At 35.2% G+C, this 12,529-nt stretch overlaps 1 protein-coding gene across 4 annotated transcripts in view; it reads left to right on the top strand.

The window, feature by feature from the left end:
- LOC306844047 (exostosin-like 3) overlaps positions 1–12,529 on the top strand; it is a 36,081-nt gene that overhangs the window by 19,788 nt on the left and 3,764 nt on the right. For 2 of the 4 annotated variants that reach the window (XM_079375890.1, XM_079375891.1), the window contains exons 3-5: positions 625–752; positions 3,486–3,630; positions 3,926–4,054. In XM_079375890.1, the coding sequence (XP_079232016.1) occupies positions 625–752; positions 3,486–3,630; positions 3,926–4,054 (402 nt within the window). Of the gene's footprint in view, positions 1–624; positions 753–3,485; positions 3,631–3,925; positions 4,055–6,141; positions 9,080–12,529 lie in introns of those variants that run through there. The other 2 variants (XM_079375888.1, XM_079375889.1) reach the window with 2 other exon arrangements.

The raw sequence follows: 12,529 nt of genomic DNA, 5'->3' as shown, positions 1-12,529 counted from the left end.
CCCTACCAATGCAGAACACCCTAACATCACGGTGGCAAGTTTAGCACAGGCAGGCGCCACTCAAGGAGAAAAAAAAATTATTATTATGTTATTAGTTGGAATTCTCCAAGGCTTAAATGTGATAGAACCTCACAAGCATTGCATTCTACTGTAGATTTGGTCTGCTCTCTCTGCTGTCTTTGAAGCATAGCTTTCTTGCCTCTAGGGCACCAAGCCAAATTAGTTCTGGTGATATTGAAGGAAACAGTGCAGTATTAAGCCCACAGTAAGGTTATACTTTGAAATGAAAACCCAAACAGAATGCCAAAGTACCCCACGTTTCTTACTTTCTTCAAGTAGTTTGGAACTTTGAAATTGAACATCTTTTACTTATGGATGTAAGGTTGCAAAGTTGTATTAGAACTAGCAACTAATGTTAATTTTAGACTGTCACTGCACACAAAGCCTTTGCTTTATTAATCAAAAATGGTTTCTGGAAGTATTAAGTTATTTTGATTGGCATTTGTTGGTTTTATAAGGTCATGTATCTGGCAGGCCCAGTAAAATCTTGTAATAATGCCATGTTCTACCTCAGTCGTTCACAATATGGCATGTTGACTCAACAGATGGGCTTTTTCTCTGCAGGTGGTACGCACAGAAAAGAACAGCTTAAACAATCGCTTCCTTCCCTGGGATGCAGTCGAGACTGAGGCTATTTTGTCTATCGATGATGATGCCCATCTTCGACACGATGAAATTATGTTTGGGTTCAGGTAAGGTTTTTGTGATGCCGAGATTTAGCATAGTATGTTTATTAAGGCTGAGCAATTAAACAATGCTTATTATTATTATATTTTCATGAAATTACTTTGAGTCTAGTTTATCTGTTTGCATATTTATCCATCTCTTGGCCATTTCAAAGCAAAAACATCAATATATACTGATTACAGTCGAGAGATTAACCTTTGATTTTGTGTTGGTAAAAAGTTGGTTAAATTACAAAAGTTGTAAACAATACATCCTGAAAATGCAATTAAATCTTTGCAGATGTTCCAACCTTGTTAAAGACATATTTATGGGGATTTTTGAGATTATTTGTATAAGATAGTGCCCATGATGCTGTGGCTCCAGTACTTTTGCCTCTTTTAAAGAAATGTTATGTTGTGAAGGTCATTTTCTTTGTTGATATTATTAGAAAAGAATGTGAAACTCCCCATGATGTCACTGGTTTGGGCAAAAGTATGTTTAGAAAGAAAAAAATCAGTTTTATGAAGCAAGGAAAGCAAAATATTTCTGTTGGAGAGACAGTGTAAGCCGATCTGTTTTTTCATGTGAAAAGTGTTATCAAATGCACATTAACATCTGTATGCCCATTTAAATGTATTTGTTGAGAAAGAGAGAACTGTTGTGGTTTGTTTTTTCATTCAGTCATGTGATGTTGAGTTTAAACCAACAGCTGCAGATTCAGTTGTTGGTTTGAGGAATTTAAAGCATCTGATCTGATAAATCCATGACAGTTGAAGAAAACGCTGTTCTTCTCTCCTGTGTACTTCCATGTTTATATTTCAGTTTAGTAGGGGTGTAACGGGACACAAATATGACTATATGGTATGTACCTCAGTTTTTACATCACGGTTCTGTATGGTTTCGGTACAGCAGGGGGAAAAAAACTATACATAAAATAGCTTTTACATTACTATAAAGTAACAATTAACAACAGAGCCCAAACCTAAATTTAATTACTATTTAATTTTAAATATAATAATCAACACACAACTTATAAAAAAATATATGCAAACATGTAAATTGCACATAATGCAGTTTTTAAATTAACTTCTAAATAATCAAAATTCTGCCTTTTTGTTGTTGAAATATATTCATTTACACAGTGGCTGTCATAACTTGTTTCATAACAGATTAATTTAAACATGCATTAAATAATTGACATCACTAACAGGTAAAGTAAAATATAATGAGTATATAGTCTAATATTTCGCCAAATGCTCTTCTCTGCACTTAATTTCTCCAGTGAACTAAAAAGCTGTGGACACTGATGGATTGCCTGAGGTAGATTAAATGCTTCGGAACATTTAGAAGCTGTTTTATTGACATCTTTTCTGCGGTTGAAACACTGATTGAGTGATTACATGAGTCATGAGATGTTCATTCATGTTTATTTCACGTTAAAACTAGCAGTAAAGAGGAAGGGATGATTGCGCTCACTCACGCATTTATACATTTATATTTATAGGCATTTATACAGCGAACTGTCATGCCACATCAAAGAGCGCCAAAACGGTGTTTATTGTTTGAATTTCCAAAAGTAACAATATATTATGAATACGTGTACTGTTACACCCCTAATGTTTAGTCACTGGGAAGATGAGTTGATAAGTGGGAGTTTTAGATTTGATTTTACTTGCGCTGGTTTGTTTTTGTTTTTATCTTTTTGTTTTGGGGTAAAAAGGGTCACATCGGTGTTTGGTTGGTATCTATCCACCTTTTTCTTGCTGTAAAAATGGGCATTTGTAAATTCTGTGGCTCTAGCTTCCGGTCTCATCCACGTCCAACTATTTTTAGCTGTACAAAACGTACAAATCGTTTTGCTGTTTGATATTGAAAATTTGTGTCTTATGATATTATTTGAATGTATTATCTTAATTATGAACACACTGGCTTGTAGTGCAAACTCATTGTTAATCTTCTCCTTGTTTACCTATAACAGTTAATGAACCGGAAGTCTCACCCATAGGCTTACTTCCGGATAAATGGTTAGGTTGATAGGTGGAAAATATTAGAGAATTCATCAGGCTGGTCAACTAGACTTTTTTTTGTTATTAGGTTTGCATTGCAATCAAAGATGCTGCCATTGCTAAACAGTTTTTATTGGTGATCTTTATCAGATCTTTCATAGTGCAATAAAAGCTTCTAGTTATTTAGCTTATGTGTTTAGCTATCCTATTAAAGGGCTTTACTTGGCATCCATTTGGATTAACACAGTTGTAAAATAAGCTAATAAACTCAATGTGTTGCATATTCATCAGTCATACTATTCATAAAACGGGCAAGATTTCTGCACGAACATGACAGCTCATCATAAACCATTTGAATCTATTTTATTCAAATACTGAATAAAAATGTTTTCAAAATGCATTTATTCAAAATTCTTAGAATCAGCATAAATCCGTTGTGAAAACATTAAAATATATTCAGTTAAAAAGTATGAATATTGTTAAAGAAAGAAGCAGAGAAATAAGCAATATCAAATTAATTCATTGATGATAAATATATTGTTTGTGTATAGAAGGTTGAGGGTGTGCGTGTTTGAATCCAAATGGATGGAAATTTTATATGCATTTTAAATATATATTACATTTTTAACTATTATTTATTTATTTATTGTGCGCATATATTGCTAAGAAACTTACCAAGTGCTGTTCGGTGATTATTATAATCACAGTTCTTGCTCCCGTCATTCCCGTCTCTTTCTCTTTCTTCTCTCCCAGGGTGTGGCGGGAGGCCAGGGACCGAATTGTGGGATTCCCAGGAAGGTTCCATGCCTGGGATGTAAATCACCAATCTTGGCTCTACAATTCCAACTACTCCTGTGAGCTCTCCATGGTGCTGACGGGTGCGGCCTTCTTCCACAAGGTGAAGCTTTGCCTCCTTTGACACTTCCAGAGCCTGATTATGCCAGAAATAGACACCAGGCTTATGTAGTTTTACCCAGATAACACCAGGATATGCTTTAGTTAGTTGAAAGCCAATGCTGATACTTAGTTCAGCCGAATACAAGACACAGTGCTTCATTTTCCAGTTGGATAAGTGAACAGCACAGCATGTTTCATTTATGAGCATTGCTGTGCAACATCATGGTACATTTGAGATGCTTTTGCTCTCTTGTGTTCATTTTTTATTAAAATCCATCATTTCTGCTTCTCCTCAGTATTACGCGTACCTCTATTCATACATCATGCCTCAAGCCATACGTGACATGGTGGACGAGTACATCAACTGTGAGGATATCGCCATGAACTTCCTCGTGTCCCATATCACTCGCAAATCCCCCATCAAGGTCAGTGGGCTGTTACTTGAAGCACGTGTTATTTCAAACCTTTTGGGGCTTTTGTCATTTGGTTCTTGCTCAGTCATGCCATTTTGGATAAAGTGACAACTGAATAATGTTAATCAGACTACACATTCTACTAGTCAATTGGGTTCTGTTTCTATCGGTAGCCCCGCCCACAGAGAAATCTCATTGGCTCAGATCTTTTCTCCACCTAACTGTGTTTTGAACATTGAATATGGCCTTATTGGCTTTTATTTTGCCATTATGCAGCACTTTCGCTTCCAGTCAGGACAAAAAAAACGCACATTGTTACATTTTAATTATATGTATATGATACATTTCTCTGTTATCAAGACACAGCATACCCTGGTCATATTTCACTCCCAAATCAAAAACAATATAAATAAAATTTTATATAAAAAAAATGTATGTATATAAAATAGAATTTAAAGAAATTTAAAATAAATATATAATATAATATGTGACCCTTGATCACAAAACCAGTCATAAGGGTCAATTTTTCGAAATTGAGATTTATACAACATCTGTAAGCTAAATAACTAAGCTTTCCATTGATGTATGATTTGTCCAAATGAAGTTCTTAGCAATGCATATTACTAATCAAAAATTACGTTTTTATATATTTAAGGTAGGAAATTGACTAAATATCATGGAACATGATCTTTACTCAATATCCTAATGATTTTTGGCATAAAAGAAAAGTCTATAATTTTGACCCTTACAATGTATTTTTGGATATTGCTACAAATATACTCCAGCGACATAAGACTGCTTTTGTGCTCCAGGGTCACATATAATATGAATTAAGAAAATTAAGTTTATTTTCAACAGTATTAGGATTTTTTTTTAGGCATTCAATTTCCCCCTTAATTTTTAATATTTAAATCTAAAATGATTATATGTTATTTAAATTGTGTTTATATTTCACAGTAATATTTTGCTGCCCAAATTGCTGTAACACAACAATTGGAATCTAATCACTGAGAATGGCAGACAAATAATTAAAGGAAAACGTCACCGTTTCCACGGTTTATTTTGTGTCACCATACTTACTCGTGTAACCGTCTTTAAATAGGGAAAACATGGAAGTGTTTGGTGGCTTGTAAATTCATCCCTGTTTGGATCCTAAGGAATGAATGGTGCTAAGCTAAACGCTAGCATAGTGGCGCCGCACACTAGAGCGATTGAGACGGGAGAGGTACGTATCAACTCGTATAAGTTGAAGGAAGAACATATTGGAATATAGAAAAAAGGTGGCATTTTCCTTTAAGAGTGTAGGGAAAAGTTCTAGAAAACGATAATTATTTTTTTTTCTTCATACCAAAATTTATTTATTTCTTTTTAGTTTTATTTGGGGGTGAAATATGACCTGGACATTCTACTGTTAACATTTTGCAACCACAATTTTGTGGTTATTGTGCACTATAAAAGAAATTAAATGTCTAGGAAGTGTCCAGAGAACACTCTTCTTCCAGTTGTACTTATGTATGTTACAATAAATTGATTCCAGTGGGATTGTTCAGTAGGATTTCAGTAAGCTTTAAAAAGCCTTTGATATTCTGAAGTCTATTGACTGAAGCATCGGGACGGCCATGAATTAACGGTGTAATGAAATTTGATGGATTTTCTCTGGCATTATTACACACACACACACACACACACACACACACACCCTTCTCTCCGTCTGATGCCGTCCCGGCGGATTAAACAAATCAATTACATTTGTTTTGTTGTCATGAAGAGGCCGACCAGATTGCAATGTGAGAACAGACTACACAAATGAAAAAGATGCTATTGTGTTATGAAGTTAATAAGTCTGTCATCTTTAGATGGAGGGATTGATTTATAGGAATAATTCACTCCGAAAGTCAGTTACTCAACCTCGTGTTGTTTCAGACCTGTATTGCTACCCGAAGGAAACTTAAAAAAAAACGACAAAAGCACCATAAAAGTAGTTCATCCAAACCTATGCCCTACATTCCCAGACTTCTCAAGTTGCTTGATAGATTGTGTGAGGTACTGACTGAAATTGAAGTCATAAATCTGATTTTTCATGACGTTCCTCCTCTCAGGTGACGTCACGTTGGACCTTCCGCTGTCCCGGCTGTCCGCAGGCTCTTTCGCACGACGATTCGCACTTCCACGAGCGTCACAAGTGCATCAACTTCTTCGTTAAAGTGTACGGATACATGCCGCTTTTATACACTCAGTTCAGAGTGGACTCTGTACTCTTCAAGACGCGGTTGCCCCACGACAAGACAAAGTGTTTTAAATTCATTTAGCGGACGGAAAAGCACAGACGGAAGCGCAGATGCGAGACGGTCTCTCTCTGGGTACGTGAAGGGAATTAGAGCTTCTTGTAAATATCGGAGGATTTTACTTTGAACTTGTCTTCCTTGAAGTCAAGGGAGAACAATTAGAGAACGAACGATTACCGTCAGGCGTTTTTAACGTTGTCCGTGATTCATCAGCAACCACTACAGGCTTTATTTGCACCACTTTTCACGGGACGTCTGGGACAGGCAATGGATGTCAAATTGCATTTGGATCATGCTATACTGACAGAAGTGACAAAGGCTGTTTTTGATGACATATCTGAGAATTATGGGAGAGAGTCTAGATGATTTGTGTTGTTTTTACTGCATATACTCGTTTGAAACGCACTGATTGTCATGTTTTGTTTAGTTTTTTTAAACTCGTGTGTGTGCTTTTGTGCACGTGTGAATGGCTGTGCGTGTTGTTCTGTAGATTGATGCTGACTAAGCGTCATTAACCCCCGTCAAATGTTTGTTGATCATCAGTAAGAATAGCACAAGATATCAAACATAACTGCATAGGAATAGCACCAAATCAAGCTGTTACATGTTCTCATGTCCGTTACAATCATACAAGAAAACAAAATGTCTGTATTAGGGCTGGGCGATAATTATCGCGATATAATGTTTATGCGCCAAAAGCGGAAGGAAACAGCGCGACTCACGGACCGTTTATCCGCTCGAATTAAAGTCAAACTGCCGCGCGGCGCGAGCTCACTAGAGCAGATGAGTCTACTCGGTCACGCCAGCACTAAACAGAGCTGTTAGATCCAGTGTGAAGCGCTTGAATTCAGCGACGAACACTAATGACTCTGTGATTTAAACTAGCCGAAGCCAAACAGGAGAAACACTGTGTGCAACGAGACGGTCAGAAGGCTTTTCAATCTACACATCGCCCTCATTTACCATAGATTTACTGTAGTAACTGCACCATGGTATTGTGGCAGAAATGTGGGATATAATTATAGTGTATGTATTTGTGATTAAGCTATAGCATGTGTGCATTTATACAGAATGCTTTTACACTACTGTTTTTCATACAAATAGGCTAATGTACCTAAAAACCATATAGTTATATTTTTACCATTGAGGTGCTATATGTGTGGTTTTAATTGTTTATCATGACTTAAATGTATGCTACTATGGGAGATCATAAGCTTAATTTGACAAAAAAAACTATCAAATGTGCATTTCTAAGAGACAAAAAAGGGATATTATTATTATTAATATTATCAGGCAACCCAACCCTGTTTCTTGATTTGAAACAATATCACTCATTAGATCATGCAGAAACTAAGAAATATTTTTTTTATTTAGATATGTATTTTGTTAAGGAAAATTAGCAAATGGTGCAAAATTCTGGCTTTAAACTTGAAAGAAATAAAGATTTGACATCGTGATAATTATCGATATCGACTGATATGAAAAAAATGATCGTGATAATTTTTCTGGCCATATCGCCCAGCCCTAGTCTGTATGTAACCTGTTCACTTGTGGAATAACAGATCCATCTTAACGCCTTTTGCTGGATAATCACGACGTGTTTTGTGTCATTTTAATGAGGTTGAATGATTTCATAAGTGAAAATCGCAAAGAAATATCCAGGTCATATTTAATCATATTTTTCATTTTCTGTTTACATCACATTAAATTCAGTGCAACAGATATTACTATGACTTATTTAAATGTATACATTTTATTTTTGCAAAATGGTGTTAGGGAGATTTTGAGAGAAAATGTGCTTTATTTTCATGAAAATGTCCAAATCTGATCTCTTCATGCATAATATTATTTCTTATTTAGTTTTGGTTTTGTGGTGAAATGTGACCTGGACATGTTCTTGACAGCTTCATGTGTGAATGTGTTTGTGTGTTGTCTGTGGCAAGCATGGTTTCCGGTTGTGAGGAAGGATAAGAGTGACGGGAAGCGCAGTAGTTTCTCTTTGCTCTGTAAACGGTACGAGTCTCTTTTCTGTGCCAGGATGTTACCTGGGACTGCTTCTGCCGAGCTGATTTCACCCTTCGGATGACAAATCTGAGATGCCTTTGAGAACGCTGAGCTTGACGGTTTCTGTCTGTTGGTTAATTCATGATGGCTGTCCTGACATGTTTGACAGGTACATTTAGGAAAATGGTTCTGCAATTGTAAATTAATGAGTTTTATTTTTTAAAAACACAAAAATGTTCCCCTTAGAATAGGAATATGAATGATTAAATGTTTTTTTTTTTTGGGTAACACCCATGTTTTGTATTGTGTATAAATCTATTGAACAGGCTTTAATGTTTTAATTATGGTGAAGGCCGTATGGCCTTTGGGATTGGACAAGAACTGACGATATAAAGTATTGGTAGTAAAGTGTTGAATGCCAGCAGATGTTATAATTGACAACTTCTTAAGCCACACTAATAAACCAGCCAGTGTCATCATCTCTTTCCTTATGGTGAAGGTCTCAGTCAGTTGGTTTGAAATGAATGATTCACAGACAGATTCGTGTCATTGCTTCTTCGTTTGAAATTTTGTGTTTGTGTTCATGGAGGATCAAGAAATTCCAAACTGGATTCAGACTAGCAACTCTGACAGTTTAATGGTTAACTAATAGTCAACTAAAACTGAAACTAATTTTTAAAAAGAAAAGAAAATCATTACTTGCAATAAAAAAAAAGTTAACTCAAATGAATAAAATAACATTTTCCAGCAATTTTTTTTCCCCCATTTGAATTTAATTTGATACACACACACACCACATGTGTGTATATTTATGTATAAACAAAAAAATGACAAAAACACAACATAATTACTGTAATTAAAATGAAGACAAAATATGACAATAAAGGGACTACGGATGAAAAATAGCCTTTGGCTAATTTTGGTACATCTACAAAAATATTTTATTAATGTAGAGCATCTGTAATGTATCTTTGAATATTATTACATTATATTTTAAGTATTTGTAATCATTGTTATTATTTAGTATTTTTATTTTAATTTTATATTTTAGGTCAGATGTGATTGAAAGTTGACGACAGGATCTAAATCCATAAATAGAAATCTAGCTTGAGTTATGGTACTCAACAGTCAAAAGAAATTAGGTTTTGTGAAAATACAGTATTCCTTAGTTAAAACAGTAGGCCATTTGCTTGATTTTTGTTTCTTTTTAAGCAAACTTGCATGAGAAAAACACTTGTGATATTACAAATGACATCTGCACAGCTCTAATTTACCTGACCTCACCAATTACAAATTCCTGTTGATTTCATCGTTCGTTTGGAGAAGTAAAATGAATCCTCTTCTCTGTAATCACACGTTACAGTAATTTAGGGATTCATTTGTGCAAATAAATGGTTCGCAGCAATGGTTTGTTCCTGATTCACACAGATGTACCTTTATAACATTCTCCTCTAGCACTGGTTGTGTTTTGACTGTTTCGGTCTGTGGGCTTCAAGGGCCGCAAGCGCAGCTGCTTCGACGGGCCCCGGGCTCAGGCGGGGTCTGCAGTTCAGGAAACACGTCAGTCTGTAATCAAAGCCCAGACACGTATCTCACTGTCTGACATCAGCTGAGCGGCTCTTTCTCTCACACATGATGAGAGACTGAGAAACAGCTGTAAAGCAGCCCAACATGAAATTAGACCCTCCCTGTGAGGAAACCTCTCGAGCCGAACCTCAGAAACCTTCCCAGCAGCCAATAGAAACGCCTCGCTATTAAAGATGAATACTGGAAGACACGTTTCTGTTTATATTCAACGCAAGCCTTCTTTATGTCCTTCTGTGTATATTCTTCTATTTTGTATATCATTCTTTCTATAACTCATTCTATCTATCGTTCATTATATTTATTAGGGATGCAGCGATACCGAAAATTCTGAGTATCTGCCGATACCGATCCGATACCAGTAAAAAAATTTTTTACATCTATGTAGAATTTTTCTATACTTCTGTGTTGACCTGATCATCACTCTGTTGTGTGTTAAACACAATCTGCCAAATATAGACAAATGAAAAAATATCTAATCATAATCTAGGACAAAAATACTATTATAAATAGGTTAGTGGATAATTAAGCAGCAAAAGATACTCTTGAAAAATCACAGGTGCACAAAGTTAGTGAAACATTATTTAGTGGGGAACAAATAAAAGTGTAGTACTAAAGCTGGTAAAATGTAACGCCTTGCTCTTTGTATTATGATAAAATACATTCAAGTAAATATATTTATATATAAATATATACTATAAAATCAGAGACATTTCTTGTAAATGTTTAGCACAGTAATGAAGGCAGCAACATATGATAGATTTATAATCTTTCATTGCGCAAAAGTATTAGTCTATAATACGAAATGCTCCGATATATAGCGTCAGAAAACACTTATGCACATCCCGTGCAAAGTTCAAAGCACAAAGGAAAGAGATATTGATGTGTAGTGTATTATATCTGTGCGATAGTTTGAGCCTTTTCTTTTAACAGTTTGAAATCTGTTACTGTGCGCTCTTGAAATGTGCTGCTTTATAATGTTTTTATGCATTTCTTGGGGCTTATAACAATAACACAGATTAGTATACACACAATATCGTATGTGGATCGGTCTAGACTTAACCGATACTCGATCCAGCTGAAAATGCCCGTATCGGAGCCGATACCGATACTTAATATCGGATCGATGCATCTCTAATATTTATCATTCTTTATAGCATTCCATTATTCTTTATATCTATTGTTCTATATAGCGTCTTTTGTTCTGTCTGTCGTTCTTTCCATTGTTCATTCTATGTGGTTTTCTATACACCTAACCTAAGGGTGATAAAGAAACATGCACGAATAAGAAAATAAATAGTGGTGCATGCTGATGATAAATAGAGTTATTAAGTGCAGTCGTGAATTCAGGAAGTGCATGCTTTTTAGTAAAGTTATTAAGCACAATAAGCAGTGAAAAACAATTAAATGCGGTGCACACACACACAGCTTCTCCTCAGCATGTTATCGCAAATTCACATCTCTTAGGTGTCTTATACACACTATTATTTCAAAATGCCCGTCATGTGGAGTATTCACATAAACACAGTCGGTTATGTGTTAAATAAACATAAACAGTTGATGTGATGTATTTCATTATATTGGATCTGTACGGGACGTTCTTAAAGGGACAGCAGCCTAATAAACCTGCTGCCTCCTGACGCATTAATGTTAAAAAATCACTGAATCACTTTTGGATCTTTAATAAGAATCAGTTCATACTTGATTCATATAGTGAAGACTATGCAGTATTGTAGTTATACACTCCTGTAGTAGGCCTATTTCTTACCATAAAATCAGTAATAATTCATCCCACACAAGCACTGACTGGATAATACTTCTACTAATGACTTTAACCGGAACAACTAGAGGATTTGTGTCCAGCGCTCCTAATAGTAAGACATGCAGCTGGATGTTGTGTTAGGTGTGTGCTTACAGCACCCATGAGAGAGACACATGATACCAGTGCAGAGAGAGAGAGAGATTGTGTTACAGCAGTGTTTCAGGGCTTCAGGCCAAACTGTGCTGGGCTGGATTACATTATGAATGTAGAAAACTAGGTTGAGGTTCATATTCACCGTCTTGAACTTTTGACTGTGGCACCAAAATGTATTTGGACTCTGAAGTGACTTGTAAATGTCTGAATGTTGTTACATTAGATTACAGTACGTCTTTTCTCTTCACTGACGTCACTTTCCTTTATCATGTTTGATGTCTTTAAATCATCGTTGATTCGTTGATTTTTATTGAATTTATGAAGCTGTTCACTCAGCAGTGATATTTTAGAAATATTTGTATATTGTTAGAGTATTTATTACTATTATGGATTAGCTTTTATTTTGATATTTTCAGTTTTCATTTTAAATTAGTTTTGTTTTAATAATTTTTTATATGCTTTTGTCATTTTTATTGGTTTTTATATTTCATTTGTTTGAAACAGAATTAAATGTTTTAGTTTGATTCGTTTTAGTATTTCAAATTAAATTTATTTCAGTTAGTTGCCAAAGCAGCATTTCTCATTTGCGTTTTGTTTCATCTAATGATTATATTTGTAGCAATAGCCAAAAATACATTGCATGGGTCAAAATTATAATTTTTTTCTTTCATGCCAGAAGTCATTTTTGATTAGTAATAT

This window comes from Barbus barbus, assembly GCF_936440315.1.
Source record: "Barbus barbus genome assembly, chromosome: 24".
Classification (NCBI taxonomy): Eukaryota; Metazoa; Chordata; class Actinopteri; order Cypriniformes; family Cyprinidae; genus Barbus; species Barbus barbus.
Note: the sequence above shows the minus strand (reverse complement) of the source record. Positions and strands in the feature narration are given on the sequence as shown.